The sequence below is a fragment of the Numida meleagris genome, chromosome 5 (genome assembly GCF_002078875.1).
Source record: "Numida meleagris isolate 19003 breed g44 Domestic line chromosome 5, NumMel1.0, whole genome shotgun sequence".
Classification (NCBI taxonomy): domain Eukaryota; kingdom Metazoa; phylum Chordata; class Aves; order Galliformes; family Numididae; genus Numida; species Numida meleagris.
In genome coordinates, this window is record NC_034413.1 from 48,734,391 (window position 1) to 48,762,290 (window position 27,900).

The 27,900-nt window shown below is 36.2% G+C and overlaps 1 protein-coding gene across 3 annotated transcripts; it reads left to right on the top strand.

Moving 5' to 3' along the window:
* Positions 1-27,900, top strand: CWC22 (CWC22 spliceosome associated protein homolog). Of its 3 annotated transcripts, none has more exons than XM_021399224.1 (20): positions 1-109; positions 392-504; positions 2,148-2,215; positions 3,002-3,118; positions 3,213-3,470; positions 4,004-4,132; positions 5,650-5,818; positions 6,224-6,277; positions 7,211-7,346; positions 7,435-7,641; positions 7,750-7,812; positions 8,195-8,290; positions 8,758-8,839; positions 9,189-9,249; positions 19,926-20,003; positions 21,144-21,296; positions 22,176-22,303; positions 23,182-23,283; positions 23,400-23,596; positions 26,993-27,900. In XM_021399224.1, exons 2-20 carry the CDS (start codon positions 478-480, stop codon positions 27,646-27,648), a joined length of 2,781 nt encoding a protein of 926 aa, XP_021254899.1. In that variant the 5' UTR covers positions 1-109; positions 392-477; the 3' UTR covers positions 27,649-27,900. The 3 variants fall into 3 exon arrangements, with proteins under 3 accessions (XP_021254899.1, XP_021254900.1, XP_021254901.1); XM_021399225.1 differs by having other exon boundaries at positions 90-113; XM_021399226.1 differs by lacking the exon at positions 1-109 and adding an exon at positions 123-161.

Below are 27,900 nucleotides of genomic sequence, written 5' to 3' on the forward strand. Positions count from 1 at the left end.
CGCGCTGTCCGTACTGCCGTCGCTGGGCGGTGCTTGAGCGCGTCGCACTCCTTGTGCGTCGAGTTCCGCCGGAAGTGACGGCGTTGGCAGCGGTGCGCGGCGGTGGGCGGTAGGTGCGGTGCGGTGCGGTGCGGGGGTTGCGGCCGCTTCGCGAGGCCCAGGTGGGGTGGTGGGATGTGTCCCCTTGTTTTCTGCCCTTTCTCTCCCCCACGAGGAGGCGGAGCCCCTGTCCGAGCCCCGCGGGTCAGGCGGTCGCGGCCCGTGTCCCGGGCCGCGGCTCTGAGGGGGAGCGGGCGGAAGGGGCGGGCGCCGTCCGGCTGGGCCTGTGGCACGGCAGTGTAACGTTTATGTTGTGCAATATAAAATCCTTGCTGTCGCATGTGTGTTATAGATGAAACGTACTTGATGAACTGAACTGCAGTTTGGATTATCTCGTTGCTGCACGTTGAGAGTTTCATATAAAAAGCAGAAGTCGAGATGAAGAGCAGGGTGACACAGATAAATGTAAGTTTCCTGAAGCTTACTTTATTATTCGCTTGTTGCTGATGGTTAGATTTCAGTTGATGATGTGTTAAATAAAACACTGGTTGTAAAGCAAACAGTTGTGACAGCAACCACTGACAACAGAGGTGTTATTATTCAGGTCAGTGGGTTATAGTAGCTGGTGCATGCTGTCCTCACCGTGGAAGTTCTGGACTTCATTGGTGTGTCATAGTAAAACAAAAGCAGCTGAATGGTGGTTCAACAGAGAACGTAAATGTGGGGGAACGGAGGAAAGGGATGTTGAAACTTTAATGACAATGTTAAGAAGAAAAGGCAATAAAGTAGCGGTTACTTTGGTAGCTGTGTTTCTTAATGTGGAAGTTAAACTTCACCTTTAAAGGCTGTGGAGTACGTTTCTTAGTGGATGGGTGTGCTGATTTCTTGGCAACCAACAAGAAAAAATTGGGTTAATTTTTTTTTCTTTAAAGTAATGGTGTAGAAATACCACATCTGGTTTTTACTAGAATTTTGGTGAACTTGGGTGAAATCCTCATTATGTCTTTCCTTGGGGTTCTTGTGTTCAACTCTGCCTGGGCTTCTTTGTTTCTAGTTACGTTCCAGCCTTTCTGACCAAAGTAGTTTTTGATAGGGATGCTTGCGGGATAGATAGGTATGTTCTCATGTTTTCCTGATCAGGTGATTATAGTAGTGCTCCCTCACCTGTCAGAATGAGCCAGATAGCCAGGGCACATTGTTTGGGAGCTTTGGAAATGGGCTGGGAAGGACTCTCTAGCCTGTTGCAGGAAGCCTGCTCACAAGAAGAAGAAGGGAACAACTTTTTGAGGAAACATAGCTGCTTTTGCAAGGCGACCTGAGAACTCTTGGAGACTGGCACATCAGTAACATTGTTTTACTCCTATAAATCCTTGTCCCATTTGGTCTGCTTGGGCAAAGGCAGGTGCAGTAGAACTCCTGAGAACTGATTGTTCCCAAAAGAGACCCACATTTTCCCGTGTGTTATTACGTATATTAAATTCATATCTTTAAAATTTATGAGGCTAGGAATGATTCAGTGAGAAAACAAATAATGATTAAAAAATGAGGGGAAAAAAAAAAGAGAGAGAATCTTCAGAAGAGGGAAAAGACACTTTGCCACTTGCCAAACAAGGACTGGTTAACAATACAAGTCTGTTAACAATATTGTAAGTGATGCAACAAAGTGTAAAAGGATGTATGGATAAAGAAAACAGTAAAGGAACAAAGGCAGGCTGATGGTTGATCTACCCTAGTCTCTGCTAGTAATCCATAGCAAATGGCCTTCTGAAGTATTTAGAAGCAGAGTAAACCCTGAAAATACTCTGTCTCATCCAATTTGCAATTTCCTTTAGTAACCTATATGATTTTTCATCTGTGTTCAGCCTCTTAAAATCAGGAAAGAACTTACCATCTAGAGTATCCTGTAGCAGCTGCTAAAGTATGTGTTATTTAGAAGTAGCTCTCCTTATTACGAGCCTGACTGCTATTAGCTTTATTTGGTGACCATTGCTTCTTATAAATATGTAGCGGGCTAAAGCCATCGTACGCTTTTATGTCAAAATATATACATATGTTCTTTCTAATATCTTTATAACTTTGAAGTTGAATTTCTTTCTCTTTTATTAAAGCATGGGTCCAGTCATGAAAGGAAAGAAAATTACAGTTCACGACACAGAAGTTTGACTCCAGAGGACAGGTAGAAATGATTGATTTATATACCCTGTAATTCTATATGTATACCGCCTAGGGGGAGAGAAATTAAACAACAAAGATGAAAACTGAATATTGTATCTTTTTATATACTGCCGTAACAGCTGTGAGAGATAAGTGCAGGTTTAATAAAATATTTGCGTGCATACAAAGCAGTAGTTAAATAAATTTGTCGTTAAGACTAAATGCTTAAAAATTCTCAGCTAAAATCTCAAGGATCTTGAAAATGGAAATTAGATACCACCTTCTTTCGTGGAACGCAACTGATGCTTTATAGCAAGATCATGAAGGCCAGCAAGAGATGTACAATTATCATCTGAAGCAGTCAACTGATGCAGGAGATGAAGCATTAGCAGTTCACCTGAATTTTGTATTTTAATAGGAATAAAACATCTTGTACGAAAGGCAGTCATTTTTAATGGCTTCTTTTCTGTTTTATGCACCACCATCAGAAGTAGTTGAAATGAATGCATGTGTTTCAAGAAATGCAAAGTGTGGCATTTGCCTTTGGTATTTGATGTTACTGACATTTAGCGTTTACTCCTACATGGTAGGAGGTGCTTCTACTGATTTTATTTTTTAATTTTTTGGTGGCTGGCAACATGTTATTTATAAAGGGAACGTCTTGTATTTGAGTGATGCGTGTATTAAGAGTGGAGTGCAGAAGTGGAATTGTTGGCATGTATGTAACAGATTCCATTGCAAGTAGTTATTAATAGCATAGCTTTTCTAATCCTTCTACTGAGAATTTTGTATCTTGGGTTGTGAATAGGGATGTAGAACGTGACAGGTCTCCATCTCCCAGAAGGAGAAGATACTCTGATGACAGCAGATATGATCAAGAATATTCAAGAAGGGAATATTGTGATGACAGATCTTCAGAAGGAAGGTGAATACTAAGACCTGTTTTTTAATTAGTCTGAAGGTACTCATGTTAAACAACGAAAGAGGAAAACAGCTTCTTTTTGTTTTTGTCTTTTCAGAAGGATGGAAAGAGGGAGAGACAGATACTATGAAAAGTGGGAGGAAAGAGATTATGATCGAAGGAGGAAGAGAAGACTCTCTTCGCCTGATCACAGGAGTCCAGAGAGGTCAACAGTTCAGGGCTCAAATACTCACGAAGAGGTCACTTCAAAGAAGAAGAAAGAAGAAGTGGATCCAATCCTTACTCGCACAGGTGGTGCATATATTCCACCCGCCAAGCTCAGGATGATGCAAGAACAAATTACTGATAAAAATAGGTGAGTTGAAGGTAACGTTAGAATTCGTCCTGAAAAACAAAATGCTAAAGGGTTTTAAGGGATGTTGTTATAAATGGGATACTTTTTGAGGTATCTTTTTAATCAGAAAAAAGATGAGAGCCATTTTCCTTAAGTCTTCTTCCCTCTCTACCTGTCTCTGGGGAAAACAAAATACTAGCCAGATGACAACCAAAATAACAAATCAGATTATGACCATGTCCAGTTCTGCTCTTAATGGAAAAGTAGAATACAGAGCATAAACAGGCTTTTTTTTTTTTTTTTTTTTAACCAATGCCCTGAAAAACCAAACATTCTGGGTTATACCACGTCTGTGGGGAATTACGTTTTGGTATGTCATGTTGGTTTGGTGGGTTCATAGTCATTAAATGTGTAATTGTGAACTAGTCTTCACATTTGTGCAGTGAATATTTTCTTAGTTACTTTATTTAGTACATCATATCTGCACATTTGTATATGTGTAGCAGTGCTGCCGCAAATTTATGCTTTACTAATTTGTGATACCTTTGTAATAGCTTGGCATATCAGAGGATGAGTTGGGAAGCCTTGAAGAAGTCCATCAATGGTCTGGTCAACAAAGTAAATGTTTCTAATATAGAAAACATCATTCATGAGCTGCTTCAGGAGAATATTGTTCGAGGAAGGTAAGTGTTAAAATAAGTCAACTCTGTTTTTTTTTTTTTTTCTGTTAATATGTATATTGTTCATTCTTGCATCACTGTATGTCTAGCGTATGGTTACTAGGTCTGACTTAAAAATGTAACTTAGGCTATATTTTCCTATGCAGAGGGGCCCCCTGCTTGAGGAAAGGGACTAGGGGTAGAGGAAGAAGTACGTACTTGAAGAATAAGATAGTAGAGCAGATAGTATCTTTCCTTTTTATTTTAGCTCTGTCTACTCATTTTACTTGAATGACTTGCAATTTAGATGTCTGTCTTTCTTTCTGTGTTCCTGGACTTGATCTGAAGTAAATATTTTCAGCCAGTATTTAGCAAAACACTGTAGTGCAGCTGTCTGACTGGACTGTTTACCACCTTCATCTTTGCTGTTGTAATGTGGAGAAAAGGTTATTGTGCTGTTATATCGGTTATAAATCATGGTGACTGTGAAGTAAATGTGATCGTAACTTAGACTAGTTTCATTTGCATCTGGATATAGCAAATAGTTTTAAAATCAAGTATTCTGTTCCTCTGCACTCGTATCAAATGAGTTCTGTTCTGTTTATTAACCCTGTAGTAAGCAGTACTTCAAAGAGTCACATTTTGAGGGCTTTTTTTTTCCACTCGAGCTTTTGCAGTGATCTAATGCAATGATGGTCAAAGTCTTATGTGCTGAAACATTAGAAAAGCACATCTGAAAGAAGTTTCAGAAGATACTTTTCAGATTTCACTATTGATACACACCCAGGAGAGCTCTTTAGATAATGTAATGACCATCATCTTATGAACCTTCTTAATGTAATCGTTATTATCTCATGAACCCTCTACTTCTAATCATTTAGGCACCCAGAAGTGGTCTTATTTTTAAAAGTTGCATTCCAAACCATAGTTAGGATGGAGGTTCATCTGAAAGAAGCATTGAAAAAAAGCATTGCTTTGCCTATTCTGCTTTTATCATACCTAGGTAGATTTTTATTGTTTAGGGAGCTTTTATGAAAATAGAATTTCTATTTCTTAGAGTTTTGTTTTGCTTGTTCAGGTTATTCATTGTACTGGATCATAATTCTGTGTTTTTCATAAGTAACTGCAGCACAAGTGTTTATTCTGTCACAAATAAGATTTTGTTTCAACTCTGTGGAGAAAAAAACAGTCACAAATTTCAAAGCTAAGAATACTCTGCGTTTTTTAAAATATGGGATAATGGCGGGATGTGAAATGAAGAGTCTTTAAATGCTTATTGCTTTAAAATGTAGTTCTAATAGAGATAATATTTGATGAAAGAGAAGGCATCTGTTTAAGAATTTCTGAACTTGGGCACATTTAGGCAGCTCATTCTGTACAACTCCATTTGTTGTGCAGTGAACAACTGTTTGAAAATGACCATACAGCATCTTTCTAACTATTCTAACAATGCAGTCCTATTTTGTGATGCACACTGGATGAAAACATCAAGTGTTTTATTGTAAGAAAAATCTTCTTCTTAAACTTGTGTATATTTGCAGGGGATTGCTGTCTAGATCCATTTTGCAAGCTCAGGGTGCCTCTCCAATTTTTACCCATGTTTATGCGGCTCTTGTGGCAATTATCAATTCAAAGTTTCCAAATATTGGTGAATTGATTCTCAAGAGGTTGATACTAAATTTTCGCAAAGGATATCGTAGAAATGATAAGGTATGTAAAAAAACGTGAAGGAACAACGTGCTAAAACTTGCAATTCTGCTGTGTTAACCTTGTGCTGAGTATATTTAATTTAGGTATTTCTAAGGTACACAGCCAAGACCTGTGCATTGTAACATATCGTAGTGCTTGACCTGACATGAGTACATTAAATAAAGTAATGTTTGAGTATTGTGAAAGCTTCGCAACTGATTTCAGGTTGGAACTGTGATGTTCTTTTTATTTTTTTACTTGAAAGTATGCAGTCCTAATGGTAGAATAATGACCAATATATCAAAATAGTTATTTTCGTGACTTAATTTGACTGATAAGCACAAATCTTTAGTATCAAATGTCTCAGTTACAAGTTTTTCTTCCATGTAAGATGTTACAGTTTCCAGTTGTTTGTTTATTTTGCAGCAACTCTGTCTAACCTCTTCAAAGTTTGTTGCGCATTTGATGAATCAGAATGTGGTATGTTACTTTATGTTTTTACCTGACTCATGCTTTCTATGGCTTTCTATTTATTTTAGCTCAAGGGAATGTACTTCCCCTTTTTTAAAATATATGGGAAAACTGAGTCCAGATTTCCTGTTAGTGCTTGCTGTAAGTTGTTGGGACCTTTTTAGAATAGCGATTTTTGTCTGGTAATGTGGTTGTGAAGTTATCATCTCTTGCTGCTGCACTTAACATCTCAGAGCTTCCCAAAACGTCATATGTATGTTTGGGATAGTCTAATAACTTCTGATAGAAATCAAGCGAATTTCCACAGATACTAAATGGAGTTTTCTTGCAGCACTCTGATCTCATACAGACTTAATCATCTTTGTAGGCAGAATTGGACTCAGTTGCATTTGAATCAAATTTCTATCTTTCCCTATACCAACATCTTCTGTGTTAGAAGTGCCAGGACTTCTATCCCGGGTGTATAAGATACCCCAGTTTGAAACATTACTTCTTGTACGTATTTTGAAAGACCTTGGGAACGTACTTTATTTTGTTAAAGAAGTTGGTCCAATATATGCTGTTTGCTTGTATACATAATGCTGGAAGTGACCTGAATTGATTAGAGACACCATGCACTACTAAAACTAGTGTGTTAAATCCGGCTGGTTTTAGTAAGCTAAGTGTTACTTTGTTTGATCCCTGTAAATGTATTATGTTTTTTTGCTAATGGTGAAATGTTTATAATTGCTTGTTCATGAGAGTGTAGCCCCATTTCAACGGTATAGTCATGTTGTCTATGAAGATGATATAATATAAATAGCTAAAATGTATGTGAAATGTTGACTACCTCTTAATTAGCTTTGTCCCCTGTGTTGCCTTCTTTCTGTGATTAAACAAGTAATGTGACATCCTCAAGGAATTATTGTAAAGTCTAGTTCTTTACTGATATTCTTTCTAAAGGCTCATGAGGTTTTGTGTTTGGAAATGCTCACCTTGCTTCTTGAAAGGCCTACTGATGACAGTATTGAAGTAGCAATTGGATTTCTTAAGGAGAGCGGGCTCAAGTTAACGGAAGTTTCTCCTAGAGGTATTAATGGTAAGTGTAATGAGCCAACGCATTCGCCTTTTCTTGTCTGTATTTATATTAGTCGTTTTCCGTATTAAATATTTTTCTTTTTCCAAAGCAATCTTTGACCGTCTTCGACACATTCTCCATGAGTCTAAAATTGACATGCGTGTTCAGTACATGATAGAAGTCATGTTTGCTGTACGGAAGGATGGCTTCAAGGATCATCCAATCATTCCGGAGGGGTTAGATCTAGTGGAAGAGGAAGATCAGTTTACTCACATGTTGCCTTTAGAAGATGAATACAACCCAGAGGATGTTCTTAGTAAGTTAGAAATAGGAATATTTTCCACAATTGTATTTCACAAACTGAAGATTCAGTATACAGTCTTATTTTCATTTTATATTTTAAAGATTCTTTTTTATTTTAAAGATGTTTTCAAGATGGATCCCAACTTTATGGAAAATGAGGAGAAATACAAAGCGCTCAAGAAAGGTGAGTGTGTGTACATATTTTTTATACATAATAGCTGTATTATGTTACCCATTATATGTGGAAACTATATATAAAATGTGGTTATGTACTTTGGGTATTTTACATGTTATTTAGTTACCCAGCTATTGTTACCAGTTTTATTGTTTAATGGCGGGTGGCGTTTGTGTCCCAAATAACTGCCTTTCCAGTTCATCATAGACCTCTCCAACATATTCCTGTCCCTTTCCTCAGTATTGTTCCTACAGCTATGTTTTTAGTCAGTTGTGTTGTACCTTCTCTACTTGAGACATCCTTTAACTCTTAGATGTTAGATCAGTTCTTATTTTGGTAAATGAAACTACGATGGTCTATACTCCTTTAATCTGGCATACTGCTCTTTCAGAAATTCTCGATGAAGGTGACAGTGAATCTGAGCCAGATCAAGAGGCTGGAAGTAGTGATGAAGAGGAAGAGGAAGATGAAGAGGAGGATGAAGATGGTAAGTGTATGACTGGCAACTTACTGGTGATGGTTTCAGAGTTTTTGTTTGGTTATTAGGATTTTTTTTTTTGTAGGTTAAACAGTAAAGGAAAGCTTGACTTCTGTTGCACATTTTATTAGTTTAAACTAAGAACATTACAGTGCTAAGGGAGGCTTTAATCTGAAAATATTCCCAGATCTAAGTGTTTAATACTAGCAAGTGGTTTAAGTGTTGATATTTAAAAGGAGGCTTTCAGTATCTCTAAATATTTACCTGTTAGTCATAGATAAGATGAACACTGATTTTAAATTTTTTATTTGAATAGAAATAAATATACAAACACAATAATGCTGAAGTGTTAAATAAAAGGTATTTTTACACAAATGCATTACAGACCTAATAAAAACAGAGATGTTCCAAGAGATATATAGATTATATAAAACATATCTTAATGTTTTGTTATTTCCAAACTCTTTCTTTCACAGGCCAGAAAGTTACTGTCCATGACAAAACAGAAATTAACCTGGTTTCCTTCCGTCGTACAATTTATCTTGCTATTCAGTCAAGGTAAATATTATATAATTTATACACGATTGCATTTCTTTTGATGTGACTAGGTTTTAATTCTCTTACTTTTTAAATCCCATTTTAGCATACAGTTTAAAAAAAATGCAATATGGAGCCTGATTTATAAAGTAGGAAGCTGACAGTTATTTTAACAATGGGTTTCTAAATCATCATTCCAAGAAAAAAATGTTTGTTCTAGAATATTTATGAAGTTAGTGCACTGGGACTTTTCTATGAAGATTGCTGTAATCAGAATTTGCAAGTGAATGAAAGTCAGTCGTTTTCAGATGCTTTAGCATAGCAGTATATTGCACAGGTAAGAAAGTTTTCTCTTTTTTTCTTATTGCAGCTTAGACTTTGAAGAATGTGCTCACAAGTTGCTGAAGATGGATTTTCCTGAAAGCCAAACAGTAAGCTTATTTTTTGTTGTTGTTATCAACATGATTATGATGTAGTTCTGTAGTATTTAGAATCCTTACTTGTCCTGGGACCTAGTTTGTTAGCAAATAAATAAATGACAGCATCTCCTTCCACCTGTTTTTCCTCAAAATGCATCTTTAAACCTTTAGCGTGTAGGCTGACTTGTTTCTTAACACATTTGTCTTGTGCAATTGCTCCTTGCTGACAGGCGGTTTAAATGTTTGTTTAAAGTCCGAAAAGATTTGTTGGTTGGACTATTGGAACGGTTATCCTATAACTAAAGTACAGTAACTTGCAAAATGTTTTCAGAATTCCAACTCTGAAAGAGAATGGAGTTAGAGGTATTTTCAGGCAGCCGCAGAATTTGTCAGTGGGACTTGAAATATAGGTTGGTGTTAAAAGAATGAGTTGTGTCGTTGCTTTCAGTTTGGGGTTTTTTGTTTGTTTGTTCTTTTCAATAATACTGTGTATTGATTCAAAGCAGTTTGTATATGGATGCTTAGTTACAATTGTGGAGTTTGTCAGACAGGTGTGTTTTCAAGTAAATTGTTCTGTAGCCAGTAAGCAGTTCACGTGAAAGTAATTTAAGAGTTCAGGTGACTGCTATGTTTTTGTCTTATCTCATTCTTTACTTCCCTGTATGAAATTGATTCAATGCTATCTAAATGCAATACTAAGCATGCATAGGAGTATGGCTTCAAGTGGAGCCATTACCTGGCGAAGTCTACATAGTGGAAAAAATGCTGAGTTGTAGAAAATCAATTCAGCTATAAAGAATAGAGAACAATCAAGAATGCACAAGCTCTGTTATACAGCGCTGGTGTAACTTGGGTACCACTGCTTTAGCAGTTGGTCTGCTGACTGTTCCTCAGCTGCTGGTGTTTAATCCCATTGCTGTGTCTCTCAGCTATCATCTATTCTGTAGTCAAGAACTGCAAGGAAAAAAATACATATCTAAAAGAAAAATCTACATTAGCCAGAATCTGAAGTGTGTAAAGCAGTAGACTTTTCCACCACAGCACTTCAGGAAAACTAGGTATTTTTTGAGATTTAACTTAGTATTGGGCATTAGGATATTTTCTTTTGCTTTTTGTGAATGCCTTCCTTGTAAATGAAAACCAACAGAAACATGGATGGATTTAATGTGTTACTTTCCATATATTTTATGGGGTGCTTTTACCAAATGTTAATCTTTTTATATTACTTAATCCTGTGAAGTGCTTTATAGAAATAGAAGTGTGAGCTTTGAGAAATGTCATATTTCACCTATCAATCACAAGTTTAAAAATATAAGAATATTACTGTATGCAAAAGAAATGGGTAAATGTGTTTTTTCTGTTGCTTTCCAAAAACAAAAGTTGTCATACGTTCTTAATTTTGTAGGAAAGCTGTCAGTGCAACTTCCAGGTCTAATTTTGAGACTTAAAGACTGTTAGAAAATTTAATTTATCCATCATTTCTTAACTGTATACAGAACTACCAGGAATCAATCAAAATACAGCGTTGACTTGAGTACAGTAGCTTTTTACCAGGAAGACTATAATCTCTGGAATGTTTCTACTGACTTTGATTCATTTTTAAAGAACAAATGAGGGGATTCAAAACATGATATCCTGCCAGCTGTCTGGTTAAGTCTCTGGACAGTACTACTTTGTTTTCCTAGTGTTTCGTTCCAGTATATTCTTTCCTGTCATTCTTACTATTTCTTAAAGGTTCAAATTTCTCTAATTATCACAGATTTCAATATTAACTTATAACACTCTCTGAAAAAGAGCTACATGTAGATTAATAAGAATTTCTGTATTTGATTATAAAAATTTGTGGTGTGTAGTGGATTGGCTGTGGTTAGCATACCATCCTATTCAAAAAAGAGAATGTTATGTGTTCCACGTAACTAGAGTTCTGTTGTAATTACTATTAATTAAATGCCTTTAAATTAAATGCTGAAGAGTTGTTTTTGGCGTTTTGTGTGTATGTACACAGATCAATCTAAAGAGAGAAACTAGTATCAACCTATGATTCGTACCAGCTGCAGCAATTCCTACAGTTCGAGGCTGACTACAGCTGCTGTAAATCCGCATCTTTTCATTAGGTGCGGCATCCTCTCTGTGCTGATTTCATTCCCTAATAATCATCACTACTTTTCATCTTACCTTAACGAAAAGTATGAGAACTTCGACTCGTTGTATAGGCCTACAGCTCCTAAGGAGTGTTTTGTAGAGGAAAAGAAAAAATGCAGTTTCCTGATCAGTGTGAGAGCAGAAAGGACTATCAGCTTTAGATACTAAAATTATAAAAGTATTTATGTACCTCAGATCTGTCCATGTGCTAAATGCATGGCAGAGCGTTTCTGTCTGATTCAACTGTCTATTTCTAAACAACAAAAAATATCTTATGTCCCATATCTTCTTAAATGAAAACTTTATTGAAATTATTCTCACTACTTTCATAATTGAAACAAGTCACGAGATGAATTTTTTAGCCATAAAGCTCCCTGTGCCCCCTCCTTTCTCCTTTTTGTTTTCCTTTAACTGAAAGCTTCAAGAACCCGTTCTTCAGGAAGATGCTGGATCTTACCCAACATTTTTTCACACTTTATGATTCCAAGCTTTAACTGCTTTTGATATATTTCTGAAATGTTTGATAAACTCATGTTTGTTCTTGTAAGGAAACTGCCACTTGGTTTGCATGTAGGAGAGGTGACAATGCCATGGTTTGCAGGTTGCTTTTCCATAAAACCTTGATCCTGGCCTCAGTTCTGATTTAATGAAGAACCTGTAGAGCTTGTTCTCTGTGTTGGCCCTGCTACGAGTGGCAGTTATCATGAGGTGGAGGTAGTAGAGTTGACTCCCATGTCATTCAGTGTGGTTTCTATTCTTTAAAAATTGGGAAATTGAAAGTTTTCATTGCAAAATATGTTTTCTAATTATGTTAAATGTGAATTTCTTCCTTTCAGAAGACTTTACCCCCCCAAAAAAACCAGCTTTCTTTAATTTTGTCAGTAAGACTGTATTCCACAGTTCTGAGTAGTGAATTGTCAAATGCGACCTAGAAGCTACTAAGAGTATTTGGAACCTGAAGACAGACATGAGTGACAGTTTTGAGACTAATAAAGTCTTAATTACTTTCTTGCAGGCAGTTGTCTCAAATTGTTACGTGCAGAGATTTGGAAGTGATAGAGCAGGGCTGACTTCAGATGTAAATTTAGGAGTTTTTGTCAGTGGTTGACTTACAGATTGTGTCACATCAACCACTTTGCAACAGAAGTGTAGGTATGTTTAATACCTGTCATGGGTCTGCCACACTGATCTAACTTGGAGAAGAAGTTAAGGTTCCACTAGATCATCTGAGGAACGACCTAATAATGTTTCCAGGCATTACAATGTATGTACTAATCAGTGTTGATAGGAATGCTGGCAATCTTTATTTGTTTATTCTTTAGGAAGTTGTTGTGCTGTGGCTTGAAAAGGAGAGTTTTCATTCTGCTATGAACTGAAATGTTTTTTCAGAAATAAAGAGTGCAATTGAGCACAAACATTATCCATTTCCCATCTAATTTGCATAATTAATTTTTAGTCTCCAGCTGCATATTCCCTCTTCTCCAAATACTCATCTACACCTTATCCTTAAGAACATAAATTTCAGGTATTTGATCTTTTTTACCTGAAAAGCAGAAAAATAATAATTGAGCATTAAATTCTAGATTTGATAGTCTGAATACTTAAATATTACCACCTAATGCTGAGCAAACATACCAAAGTGAGTCAAATCCTCAGCAACAAAAAAAAAAGCAATAAAAGTCGTTGAAGTTCAAAAAAAAAACCAAAAAAAAATACCTTTTCATGGAAGATCTGCAAGCATGCAGATCAAAAGTTGAAGAGCTTTGTTGTAGTCTGTACTACAGTCTGTGACAAGCTGTTCTAAACAAGCTTTTCAGTTTCTGCTTTGGGCATATGTTTGATCTTGGCAGAGAGAACTACTTCTGTTCTTAAAGTGCTGTTATTATCTGTGTTAAAGCGGCGTGAATCGGATGCATTGCCAAAGAAAATTTAAGTTAAAACTGTAGTAGAGGAATGTGGTATTACCAGTTCTTCTGGCTTCAAAACTGTTAGGGGGAAAAAAAAAACCAACCAAGCCCAATGGAAAATGTCAGAAATAGGCTTTTCACTTTACTTTCCCTTAACAGGCTTTGTTACCTCTGCTCTAGAGGGGGAATATGCTTCAGTTTCTGATGCTTTTAGTTGAAAGAAAAGGATTTGAGAATCTTCATGGTAGTTCATATCTAGACGGGAGTGACAAGTACTTACCTGGAGAATTGCTCCTTCTTTAGTAAAACGTTTGTGTGGAATGCATTTTGGGTTTACTTCTTTTGTCTTGTGGGTTTTTTGGGGAAGATTTTGCTGCTTGCAGAACACTTAGTTAAAAAGGACTGAAGCATCGTTCAAGCTGAGAGCATAAATGTTTCTTGCCTTTATGTTATTCAGTCTTTCTCAAGGGAAAAAATACGTATTATTCTTGCTCTTCAAAAATTGAGGTAAAACAGACTTTCATTGGTTCTTCCTATTGATTACAGCGTAAACTGAATATGTATACAACAATGCTTAGAACTTTGCTAAACTAAGTTAGTCTTCTATTAAAAATATCTGACCTTCAGTATGGCTATACCAAACACAAATAGTGGGTCACAGGGTTTATTTCTTTGTTTGAAATGAGAAAAGTTTTTCTAGGCACAGTCTTGAAAGAATTATGCATGCATTTGACACGTTTTCATTTTTACAGGATGGAGTCACACTTCCTCAAAACAGTCCTACTTTGGGGCGGGGGGGGTTGAGAGTGTCTCTCTGGTGCTATTTCTTAATTTAGTTTTGAAGATAACAGGAGTACTTATTTTGACTTGACATTCAGTGAAAACATAGTCCAGGAAGCTGGCATGGAGAGGGATGATCTAAACCTGAGAACTCTGTTCTGATCATGTCGATGATTTCAGAGATTCGTTGGTTTACTTTTGTCAGATATGGGGCATCACAACTGGTTGGTTTGGCACCTGCACCATGATGAATTCACAGCCTTGCTACTGTCTGTAATACATGATCATCCTCAAGTCTTTCCATTCCATTCCCTGTCTTCTGTAGCAGGACTATTTTTTTTTTTTTGTGAGCCTTTAATTTAGTTTAGACTTGTGTTGAAATAGGACTGGGCTTGCTTGCAGTTTCATCTGAGAGACAATAACTAATATAAGGCATAGTGATAGTTTTTTTTTCTTTTTTTAAACTGTTTGGCTGTCTCTTTGCAATCCGTAGAAGCATTCCTAGGATTCTAACAGTCCTTTGATTTACAGCGTGTTCATTCAGTCCATGGGATGCATACGTTAGCTTACGTGCCCTGTGAATTGATGTCTAGAGTATTTGGTGGTGTGTAGATCATAGATTGTTTCTCAGCTTCAGGTCTGTTCCTTAGGTGACTTGGAAAGGTATTAAGGAGGGAAGGAACTATCGGTATTACCAGCAGGCTTGTGTTTGTTTGAGATGGGTCCATGCTTCCACTAGAAATTTGATTTTGTGATTTTTTTTCAAGTGAAAGTGTTAATCTGAATGCTTGTTTATACTAGGTTACTGTCTGACCATTTTACACTAATTAAAGTTCTTACGAATCACATTGTATTTTTGATCCAATTTTTACACATATAAGATCCTCAGAAGACTAAGTGCAAAAAAAGCTGCTTCTAAACCCTGTATTATACTTAGAATATAAAATTGTAATAGATGAGGTCTTATTCTGTGGCTTTACTGTGTGCACCACACAGTGCCATTGACATCAGTGTGATCCCTGAAGTTACATCAGAAATGCACATATAACTGCAGAATATGGATCTTGAGATACAACTTGGAAAGCACCCTTTGTGGAACCAGTTTATCTTTTTTTTTTTTTTCCTTCCAGTTGGTACGTAGATTACATATTTAAAAATGAAAACAGAGAATGAACTAGGTGCTTTGTTTGACCTGAGATTTCTTTCATGACCTGAATGGGGATTATTCTTTAGGTGTCAGGATCACAGAGGAACTGAATGTTTACAGGAGAAAATAGCTAATTGTGTAGCTGCATTATTCAAAATATCTCTTGGAAATAAATAGTAACAGATTAAGAGAGACATTTTAAATTCCATGTATATATGGAATGAAGTCCCAGAAACTTACATTTTAAAATGTACTTTTTAAAATACGACATCTATTAGAAGGTGCCATTGTTTGTCTTGTTTATCTTTTCAATGAGAAAATGCTAAGATTGATGGTTGTTTTTTTTTTTCAACTCTCTCGAGTGCCTTGGCTTAAATTCTGTTTTTTGCGAATAGGATGCAGGCACTTCATAACTGTGGTAGGTGATATTTTTACTAAAATGTTTCCAATAAGTATAAAATAGTTTTCATTAACTGCATATCTTTAACATTAATAAAAATGCTAATGATGTAAAAATAGCCGATTTCATTATCTAGCTGAGAAGCTCATTGCCCTTTCTGTATTTGTTTTGGTATACATTGACATCTACAAAATAAAGATATTTTTGTGTTATTGGTACCTGGCGTTAGCTAGAATTCTGTCTAGGCTTTGATCTTTCAAACCTCTATGTATACATTTAACCTAAGAAGATGGAATTGCTCATATTACCTCAGTGACATTACTTAATTTTAAGTTTTGCATATGTACCTTTCAGGCTGAAAGGAAGCAGGTGCTGTGTGGCTTCAATGAATTGTTTTACTAGCGCCTTCCATGTGTGCTGCAGACTTGCCACAGGAAACAGATTTAGAGCAGCACAACTAAATACATATGTATCCTTATATCCAGTTTGTTCTTCCTACATGAAGTCCCGGAGGTCTAATTGACTTCTGATAAGCACATTCAACTTTAATCGTCGTTTAATCAGTGTTCTAAACATGAAATAAGTTTTTTCTTTTTTTAAAAAAGAGAAAGATAAGCAAAGGGATAAAAGAAGTTGAAGGAAGACCATAAGCTAACCCAATAGAGGACAGACCCGGAGGCAGCCTGGTAGCTGCTGAAAGCATTACATGCAGTTTGCCAGGCCACCTGCTACTGCTGCACCTTCTATCCCTTGGTCAGCCTTGGCTCTGTGCCATAATTCTGAGAACTGAGGCAAGGAAGAGAGAGATGCTGGAAAAAAAAGGCACATGTGTTACTTGCGCTAAAATATGCAATGGCAGGGAAAGCTTAAAGGTAGTAAAACAAACTTCAGCTGAAATAAAATAGAATAAGGAACAGCATCTGTGAAAGCACTGCAACAACGTATAAAATACAAGGCGCTAATTTCAGGTAGTTGTAATTTCACAGTGGTGCAAACCAACCTATATCTCTTTCTAGATTTCTTTCCAGTATATCAGTTCCTTCAGTTCATTGTGTGATCATAGGAACACATGTACTAGCACAGGAACTTGTATGTTTTAAGAAGCACCGATAGCCTATGGATAAGGGATGTCTGATGGTTGCTTCAGATTGTATATAGCCTGTATGTGCAATGGAGGAACAGAACTGCATGGCTGGCAAGGGAGGGGAGGGGAGGGGAAATGCCTTCAATTCCAGGTATGGAAGGCAGAGCTTGATCCTGGCTTGATCCAGGCAAGATCCTTGGAGGATGCATGTGGGTCAGCTCAGAAATTGGAGTAGTGGCTGAATGCCACTCTTCAAGAAAGAAATCATAGCAAAAAGTAGGGAAAAATGAATGAAAAAGGAAAAACACATAGTGTAAGAAGAAACAGAATCAAAAAGAAGTGAGAAAACTAAGTTATTTAAACTTTTCTTTCTGAAGCTAATGTAGCCCTTATGTGTGAAGCTGGTTTAATGTAGTGTAGCTAAGGTATGCTTGTTCTTTATAACAGTAATGCTGGTTTAAAAAAGAAGGTAATTTCCCTGCAAGGTTGCACCGAAGTCCATCCAACCCATTACCCTGTTTGAACAGGAATCGTTACGGGGGAACTTGGAGAAGTGAGGTGTATTTAGAGAAATCTTTCTCTGTATTTTCCATCTCAGCAGTTTTGGGAAATGCCATTTTTCCATAATACAGCATTGAGTTAAAGATCTTCACAACAGAAGATCATTCACTTAAACTGTGTTGGCCATCAGATATTTTTGAAGTATTTATTTACTCCATGACAAGATAGCTATGCTTACTTTCTGAGTGAAGCTGGATGGTTGCTTGTTTGGCATTGTATGAAAGGCTTTGAACAGCACAATATACAAACTGTCTTTAAAACTGGGAAGCGTTCATTACATTCTTTAAAGCAAATGCTGAAGTAAAACCCCCAGGCTTTCCTTACCGTAATCATCTTCAGAAGTGTTATCATTGGAAGCAAAGAAATGAGTTAACTAACCTTTTAAAGCCATAATTGAAGCTAGAATTGCTATGTGAACTTGTCACATCTCTCAAAAAATAATTAAATCATTTTCAAGTTTGTTAATTTTTAATCTGAAAGACAGTTACTCTAGACCTAACCTTGAATTGTTTTGATAACACTGGCAAGAATGTCTGCGGGCAAAGCTATTTTCATGCGTGTGGTTATTCAAGATACCCTCCTAGAAATCATCGTAATATTTAATTAAAATGTTAAAATATTTAATTACTGTAAACCACAGGGGATACCAATGTTGTAATTGCATTTAAGATGAGGAAAAGAAGTAATTTGTTTTTCAAATCTTGCTGACTTTATTAGCAATGGCATCAGCACTTTACCCCTTTTTATTGTTTAAAAACTGATTAACTGAAGCATTACTGTAAAACAGGATAATATAAAAAGTTAATATGCATTTTAATGTATCAAGCTAACCCAATGTGGCAGTGTTGAAAAGAATGCCTTTAAACGTAAACTTAGGTTTCTGTTTGATACATTGCTGCCTTGCTATTTGGAAGGGATTTTTTCTTCTTGTTAAACATGGTTGGCTTTCTGTTTGTTCTGAGTACAGTGTGTGATGGGCAAAATGTTTCTTTTCACAACACAAGCTTGGTGGAAGAATGCATAAGTAGGAGAGTATTTAGTCCGGTAGCTGGTACACTAAACTGGTCAGAGATGTAAAGAGATTAAAATGTTCAAAATCACAACGGCTCAGTCAAAAGTTCATTTCATTTTTTCCTCTGTTATCCAACTTTCTTATGCAAGTGTTAAAGTTTACTTTTAATCAATCATGAAAGATGCATGATTGATACCCTGAAACCTATTTGGGAACGTCAAATTGATTTCTGGTATAAAGTGGGTAATATGGAAAAATATAATGTTATTGGGGGAAAACTGTGGCCCAGTGTTTAATGGCTTCTAATTCATATAAGAATATTAATATTTCGGTTGTATTAATGACTGTACCCTAAACCATGTCACAGTATGCTCAGTTCATATAGTGATGAAAACAAGGTTTATGTATACAGATAGATGTAGCTGCCAGAGGGTGATACAATAATTATCTTGGGGTGCTTGTACTGGGAAATAAGCAGAAAGGAGGACAGATATCTTTTCTTCCATAAAGGCTGCCTTTTCTGGAGTGGGAGGGAACTGGTTGTTTTGGGTGGTTGGCAGCTAGTAACTTCTGTGGGACTGCCATAGCTGATGCTTATCTATGTCCACATGCATTTGGACAGGAGTGAGATGGAAGGCAGACTGTCTTTGGTGCGCGCATGTAAAAGCTTTGGGAAGCTCATCTGCCTCTACTTTCTTCGGTCCTTCCTAGCCAAGAAGAGAAGATGCTCTTCTAGAGGGTGATTCCAAACAGGAGCCTAAAGCAGCTTCCTTAGTTACACAGGAAGTCTAAGTAGATGAGTTTGCTAAGGCTAAAGTTAGTCTTTCTGAATTATTTTTGTTGCTCTTGAAATAGCCCAAAGCTTATTTAAAAATAAGATTTCAGAATGGTAAAAGAGCTCTAGCTTGGCTGATGCTTTTTTGCATTTATTTTATGCTCCTCTTACTCCTTCAAAAAAAAAAAAAAACCACTGCTTTTTTTGTTTGCTTCATTCTTAGCAGCAGGATTTAAAAACGTGTCTTGAGCTTGAACTACTAGATGGTTATTTGGTGACTAAAAAAACCTGTAAAATTATACCTATTACAAAGAAAAATGTTATAGTCTAAAATTGAAATAATTATTTTAGGATTTGTATAAAGATGTATACAAGTTTCATTCATGAGTTATCCGTTCCTACTTATAAGGGTAGGGCTATGCATGCATCTGTCTAGTTTTCAAGTCTAGCGTTTGGTCATAAAGATAACGAACATTTGCTAAGGTACTACTTGTCCTGCAGTCTCCTGTGATATAATTAAATATGGATTCCTTTGTCCATGTTTTCTATAAATGCAGGGATCATTGCTGTTTTCTGCTCTGTGGTAAAGTCAGGTAGCAAAGTAGTTTTGACTGTTATTCGATTGTGAGCTGGTTCAAAACCTTAGCTTAAGCGTAAGAGAAAATACAAATGCCAAAAGTTCAAATATAGATCCTGTGATATCTCCAGAAACAAAAGAAATTTGGAAAGCTACTGCTGTTACCAGTGAAGTTATATAAATAGTCTTGTTTTGAAGCTGGCATCCATGTCAGTGTTTCTTCAACATTTTGATACTTAATAATGATGTTTGTACTGCTACAGCAAATTTACCTAGAGAAAATGTTGTTTTATCTTAAATCAGAAAGAACTCTGCAACATGATACTTGACTGCTGCGCTCAGCAAAGAACATATGAGAAGTTCTTTGGGTTACTGGCAGGGGTGAGTTCTAATTTCAGATTTTACACTTTATGGTAGATAATTTCTTTTGGTTTAGTCTGTTTACTGTGTCAAACCAATTTTAATAGGTAAGTAAAACTAATAGTCTTTATTATACTGAAAATGATTATGTTAATTGTTTGAATTAGCATTTGGATTGTAACAAGCACAGTGAATGCGGAATGAGAACTCATTTTCTCCTTCTTTATTGCTTTTTGGCCTCCCTTTGTTCCATTACAGTAGAAAAGTAAATCAGGGGCCAAGGCATTGATACTAAAAGAAGTTAAAAGTATTGTGAGTTACTGGATAAATCCTTTTCTCAGTGCTAACAATTGATTTTTTGAGACTCTTCTTCTAGCTGCTTGGTAGATTTTATTTGTAAGGCAAAACAATAATTGCTGTCCTGTTTTTCCTTATTTTGTTGTTTTTCAGTAAACAGCTAGCATCTTGTGTTTTTGTTGTTTTTTTTTGTCTAAGTAAGTACAAATTTAGTCACAGTTAGTTCTTATTTAAATTTTTCCTATCTCTTACATTGACAGAGCTGACTAGTTAAGTCAAATAGCTGTCTTAAGAGAGTAAGCAGTTCTGGTGAAAGGAAGTGTCTACATCGACTTGTATTTTTTTATTCAGTATTTGAGGAAATATTTCTGCTGACATTGTGTTATGAAGCACTAACCATTTGAACGTGCATGTTAAAAAGCTGTAGAACATAACTGCTAATTTCTATGTTCATTGCAGTGTTTATGTCCGAAGTGTCTTGCCTCGAGCTCTGTTCCCTGCTGCCTCTCTAGTCTGAAACACCCATTCAGTGATGTCATGAAAAAAAGTTGTATTTGAGGGGTTACATCCAGTGACAATACTGGATGTATGGAAGTAAAATAAATTGCTGAATCATTTGCTGTAGGTCAAAATTGATAATTACTACTTTGCAATGCAGATGAGTTTTGTGCTCTGACAAACTGCTGAAAGCGATCAAATGTATCTGTTTGAAGATATTTTCTCTAAGAATTAGTTTAACAGAAGGTCTTGTGATAAATATTAGCAGCATTACATTTACATTGCATAAGTCATTTATGCATATGTTATTTGCATGTTTAATATTTTGCTTAATCTGGTTGTTTAAATAGTAAAATACTCTTGCAGCGTTTCTGCATGTTGAAAAAAGAATATATGGAATCCTTCGAAGCTATTTTCAAGGAACAATATGATACCATTCATCGTTTGGAAACAAACAAATTGAGGAATGTTGCCAAGATGTTTGCTCATCTACTGTACACTGATTCAATTCCCTGGAGTGTGAGTAGAACTGGCTATTGCCATAGCCTTTTTATTTAATTATTAATCTATAGCAATTCAGAAATAAGTAATAAGTTGGTTTTAGTATTCATTCTGCGTTTTGGAACTATTGGCACTTGTAGCAAACAGAATTCTTTTAAATGTATTCTGAGATACACCATTGAACATCCTAACCTGTTTCTGTCTCCCACAGTTCTTCATTAGTGGTTCTGAGCTGTTATTTTGCAGAGCTCAGCTGGAATTGGTTGATTAAAATGTACTCTTTTTTAGCTAATCAGCAGTGTAATTAACTGTCTCTCAAAAAGTAAGTCTAAAGAAATCTTCTAGAATTAACTTTATATAGAAAAATTACAAGCTTTATATATGAAATTTTAAACATGCTGCCATTTTGTGATTTAAGTGCTGAAAGAATAAAGGTAGCCTTGCATTCTGATCGATAAAAACGAAACTTTAAAAACGTAGAAATAATTACAATGCAACTTGTCCTTTCATATACTTTTATTCTTGATACGTAATGTAATCTAATTGGCATTCTTTAGGCACACATAAGTTAGTCCAAATATCTCGCCTCTTCAGAACATCCATTTCAAATCTTTAACTTCCCAGGAGTTCTCACACCTGTTTTTCTTCCATGGACTTCTCTTGGACAGAATAAATCTTGGAACAGTTGCTAGTTTAAAAGTGATCAGAAATTTCTTGCAGGTGTTAGAGCAGAGTTTTCAAGGAAGAAAAGATCTTGACCAGGAATTAGTGTATGTTGGTGAACAAAAATAAATAAACAGTCTTTACTGGTTTTATCAGGAGGCCAAAGAGTTTTAAGAGAAATGAAAGAAAGTGTGTTCCAACTTAGTGTTTGTTTTTTTTCCTAAACATTTTCAGGTTCTGGAGTGTATAATACTGAGTGAAGAAACAACCACATCCTCCAGTAGGATTTTTGTCAAAATATTCTTTCAGGAACTTAGTGAATATATGGGACTTCCAAATCTGAACGCGAGATTAAAGGACGAGTAAGTTGAAGTTTTGTTTTAAAAATAGTAAATTGAATTCATTCATCAGAAAGAGCACAGATAAAAACTCTGTTTTTAAATTCAACCACGTCTGCAGTTTTATAGCTGCAAGATTCGAGAATGAGTTCACGTGTAACTTTACTCATTAGAGACTCAAAGAATCCCATTAAATTGAATGCTACCATTGATGAGTTCAAGTATGTGCATGGATATTTGAAAGCTATATTTTTTTTCCAAATACAGTTCAACTTCTGCAAGTCTATTTGTTTCAGTTTTTTGTCAGCAGTAATGAAACTTGCTGTGGCTGCTTGTTCTGACAAAATGTAGGAAAAAAGGACCTGATTGTAGTTTTTCTAGGGTTAGTTGCTTGTCCTTGAGTACAGAATCAATTTTTGTTTTTTTTTTAACACATTGTGTTCTGGCAACGTTCATCTCGCTCACTAGAGCTACTTCCCATTAGTTGGGGTAACTTCTGTCTGTTAAACAAACTTAGTAGGTGCTTTAGCTCAGGTAAACTTGAATTTAAACCATCTTAAGGCCCTGTTTGATGGAATTTCATCGTAGTTATCTAGATCTTTGTCCTTCATGGTCATCAGGTAACATCCTTTGCTATCTCTAGCTACTGTGTTTTCACAAGTCTATTGAGGGCTTCATAAAATCAGGCTTTTCATACTGTCAGGTTATGACAACGCATTATTAGACTCACTGAAGTATTTTGTTAATATACATCACAGATATAAACAAGGAAAGTGCTGAAAAATGCATGAAGAGAACTTTTGCTGTGCTATGTAATATAGTTGCTTTCTAAGTCTGTTAATGTCAGTGAGAATAAGTGCTAAACTGGCATACTGATTAATTTAGATGTTTGTTTTCAACAGAACATTGCAGCCTTTCTTTGAGGGATTACTGCCTCGGGATAACCCAAGAAACACTCGCTTTGCCATCAATTTCTTCACTTCAATTGGCCTTGGAGGACTAACGTGAGGAACATTATTGTTTTTTTTTATTTAATATTTGCTTTTCTTCCCTGCCTTTCAGTTTAGGAGGTGTGGGGGGGAAGTTTCTTCTTTAATGTGGTGTTCTTGTTGTTGTTTAGAGATGAATTACGGGAGCATCTGAAAAATGCACCAAAGATGATAATGACTCAGAAACAAGATGTTGAGTCATCAGATTCCTCTTCATCTTCGGAAACTGACTCTTCTTCAGATTCTGATTCTGACAGCAGTAGCAGTAGCTCAGAGTCATCCAGCAGCAGTGACTCCTCATCTAGCAGTAGCGACAGCAGTGACTCAGGTATTTAAGTACTAGCTATAACTATTCATTTACCTGTTATTTACTTCTATACTTCTGTTTACTGTTCTTGCTACATCTACTTGTTTTGAGGAAAAAACTAGCTCTAAACAGTGCTGCTGTGGTTTATAAATATATATATATTTTTAATTGTTTTTAAAATACTGCTTTTTGCCCATATAAACTTATTTCAGAAAATAGAAAAAACGAGTTCCATTTTTAGAGATTTAAATATTTGAGGAACTTCGTTTTATAGAATACTTTCTTACACAGTTGCTACCTGTTGCACAGAGCTATCTTTTAAGTCTAGTGGAGAACGGGGGGGATAGAATTAATATTTCAATGGGATCCTTAATGAGGAACTCTGGGGACTAACATCTGATTGTTTTTCCACTGCTTGGTTGAGTGAGCTTGGTGCCTCTGGTGTCCTCTTCTGTAAATACGTACCCCCTTTGTGGATAGGACTCAACACTGATCAGTTCTAGCAATTAGTTTTATTTTATTCTACTTCTTATTCTCCATTTCTAATGCTTCTTCCTCTGGAAGATATTGTGAGTTCATATAGTAAGGATTCTTGTCTTGAGGGAGATCTTCAAGGATGAATCTGCTTTTACTGACAACTTAGTATTTTGTAGTTTTGTGTTATAATCAGTATTTAGCATCCTATACCATCCTGTTGTTGTAGAGCCTTCTCTTTGACATGAAGTGTCATAAACACTTCTTGATCTGTAAAGTACTTGCTAGTATGAATTACTGTGTACAGTCTCTTATATAACATGAGCAGATGATAACACAGCATGACTTTCTGTAGTTCAGAGGCTTGCTGATTCAAAATTAATTTGATTTATTATGTGCCTCAGAAATGAAAATGTAGATTAATAAAATAAAAGCAGTGTTAACTGCTCATGTCTGGAAATGCATTTCTGTCCTCTTGCAATGTTCCTCTACAAAATCTGATTTGCATTTCATCGTAAAGCTATCACATTAATGACAACAAAGCACTAGAGCAGGGCACAGTCAAATAGGGTCAGAGAAGGCGTTAGTTCAGCAAAGAGCCAGATGGTTCCTGCATAGACAGCTGCAGCTCTGCTGAGCTGCTTGATAGGAACCAGAGAGGTAAGTCCTTAGTGACAAACCAACTGAGTCTGCAGTCTGATAGTATGAGCACTTGATTTTTGTAGTCTTAGGACCTTCTCTTTCTACTGTTTGTCCTTCCTTTATTAAGGAACACAGTCATTAAAACTTGCAGTTTTATATCTTAGTAGCCCGGTTTCACTTTTTCTCTGATTTTTGTGTACTTAAATATTGTGTGTGGGGTACTAATTTGATATAACTATATTCTTGTAAACATGGGTCAGGCTTGCTACAAAATGAATATCTTTTGCTAGTTATAGCTTGATTTTAAAAAGCTGCAGAGAGAAGACTTCTTTAACTTGGTAGAGTTGGGAAAAAAAGCTTACTGTTCTAAAATGTAACCAGAGTGATCCATCATCGCATGTTATCAGGGTGCCAGTAAGCCTTAGTTCAGCCAGATTAGCCAGCTGCTGTACAACTCAGATATTTGTTGTACTATTGAATCAATTTATGGCTACAGTATTTTTCAGAAGGTGATTAGAAACAGTTAAATGATGTGATACTGTAGCTCATATTATAACCGTTGCTTACTGTAAATGACAGCAACTTAGTGTTTACTATTTGCTTCTAATCCTTGGTCACATCTGTTGAGTGAAATCTGCAGATTGTTAATAACGAGCAAACAGGAAGAGTAAAGTGTTCCTCTGAGATAAGTACTGCTGTGCGTTCAGAAATACAGAAGTTAGTTCGTATCTAGACTGTTTCTGAGGTAGTTATACAGTCTTTTCAAAAGCCAAGTTTTATTAGACAAGAAAATATCTTCTGCTAATTAAAAGCAAATATTTTTGCTTCTTTACTGGTTTAAAGCAGCTATACTCCCTTTGCTTTGCTTTCATTCAGTAACTGTGGCATAACTAAAATGTCTGTATATTTATTTTTAAGGACTGTTAGGGCTTTTATCAAAACATCCTCTTCTTAAACTTCTTGTTAACTTTACAGTGTTCTTTAGCATTCGTAATGATTTCACTTTTCACTTGAAGTAAGTTATGTAGACCCAGTTTAAACTGGGGACTTTTTAAAGCTCTGTAGGTATTAATGTAATGTTATTTCCTGTGGTTCCTAGTCTCAGTAGTCTGTGGCCTTTCTTCTTAGGGTTTTGAAGCTGATCTTAAGTTGTTGACAAGATGGCACTATCCTTCCTGAAAACAAGCCAGAGTCATTGTTATGTTGCTGCAATACCACAAAGTTTCTGAATCTATTTCATCCTCCTTCTCAGGATAGTGTTAAGACTTTTTTTCCCAATCTGCTGTTTTTAAACTCATTGACTGAGCTTTTCCAGAAAGTAATTGGTCAAGTAAACAATTTGAAGATAATGGATGGTCTGGAAAAGGTGACCTTTCAGAAGGAAATTTTGATGTATGGCTTTACAGCCTGAGCCTGGTCCTTCTGTATCAAGTCAATAAAAAGGTGATGATGCATAGAGGCTCAATTCAGGCATCACTTCCAGATAGGTAAAGGATAAAAGCCCTGCAGGTGTCTCAGCTAGAGATGAGTGGAGGAGGGGGGAAGCTTGATTGTTGGAGTTTTGTCAGTACGTAGCACTTAAAATATGAAGGCATGTCTTTCATGACTTAAAAACTTTGCAATCAGCATGTTGTGTCAGATTCTTGTTTAGCAAGTTCCTCTTTTGGTATGACTTACTCCATTTTTGTGACTGCTTAGTAACATTTTGCTTTTAAGTGCAGGTTTGTTGGTATGTTCTGTAAGGTGAGGAAGAAGTTTGGTTTTGGTGTTTGTTAGAGCTGAGGTGGAATGATATGTCATGTTCTTGATATCTGTGTAATCATGGCAAATAGGATGAAATGTGGAAGACTGTTCCCTGCTATCATACTTTCTTGTTCTTACTGTTTTGGATGTGATGTAACCTTGCTTGTTGAGCACGTGAGGTTCAGGGGTTAGTGAGAGAGGAGCTGCTGAGAAATGCTGAAGCTTTAATAACAAGCTCTGGGCTTGTTATTCAGCTCTCACTTCAAGGGAGAATTTCTCTTCATTTTAAAATATGAGGCCTGTAATACAGCCAGACATTTAAAAATAGTCAACCTGTTTAGTTAAAAGAATGGGTGAATTTTGTCCCATTGCATGAAATCCTTGGCTGAGCGGAGGGATACAAGCAAAGCTCATGTTTTTGTAACCTGCAGCAAGATACGTAACAACAAAAGTTGGAGTTTTTTTCCGCAAAAGTATTTCTTTGTAATCTGTGTAGTGTAATAAATCAAATAGTTGATTAAAATAGAACCTTATTCCCATAATTTGTTATGATTTCAGATGCTTCCAAAGCTAAAAGAAGGAGAACACAAAAGAAAAATAGAGAATCTGATAAAGCTTCCCGGAAAAAACAAGAAAGGAAAAGGAAATCACTTGAAAAGAAAATGGGAAGGAGACGGCAAGAGGACAGAAGTGATAGTGAGAGCAAGTCAGAAAGAAACCACCGAAATCTGAGAGAAGCACATAGGAGGGATGACGTATCAAAACACCATCACAGAGATGGGTCTAATGGCAGAGACAATTATGATGCACACAGGAGAGATGACGTATCAAAGTACTATCACAGGGATGAGTCTAATGGAAGAGACAGTTACCACAGTGGAAGGGATAGGAACCACGAGAGAAGTAAGGATCTAGAAAATAAGCACAGCAATTCAAAACTGAAGAAAGCAGAAAGAAGAGCTTCTTTTTCTGATGATGAAAGTTATAGACACGGGAGCAGAGATAATGGACATCGGAGTAGAAAAAGAGAAAGATCCAAGTCTGGAGAGAGATCCTATAACAAGTCAAGCCCAAGGGAGGAGGAAGAAGACCACCGATACAGAAATGGCTCAGAGAGACTCAGAGAGAAACACAACCATTACTCTGACCAGTACAGAGAACCAAGAAAACATGACGATAGACAAAGGGAGAATTCCCCGCACAGACGAAAATAGTACTTAAACAGTTTGAAATAAATGGGCATTTCTGAGCTGTTAAAAATGTATTTTAAGAAAATATGACTAAACTTCCTTTAAAAAAGATTTTGTACAAAGTGGTAGTTTGCATTTGTAAATTTTATCAGACTTTTTCAAATTTTCAGTACTGCTTTTTTTATAACTGATGCTTTGAGTCTTTCTGTTAAATTCATCCTCTGGGAAGATGAAGTTGTTTATTTTGTGAATAAAACAGTTAAGATCTCAGTGAAA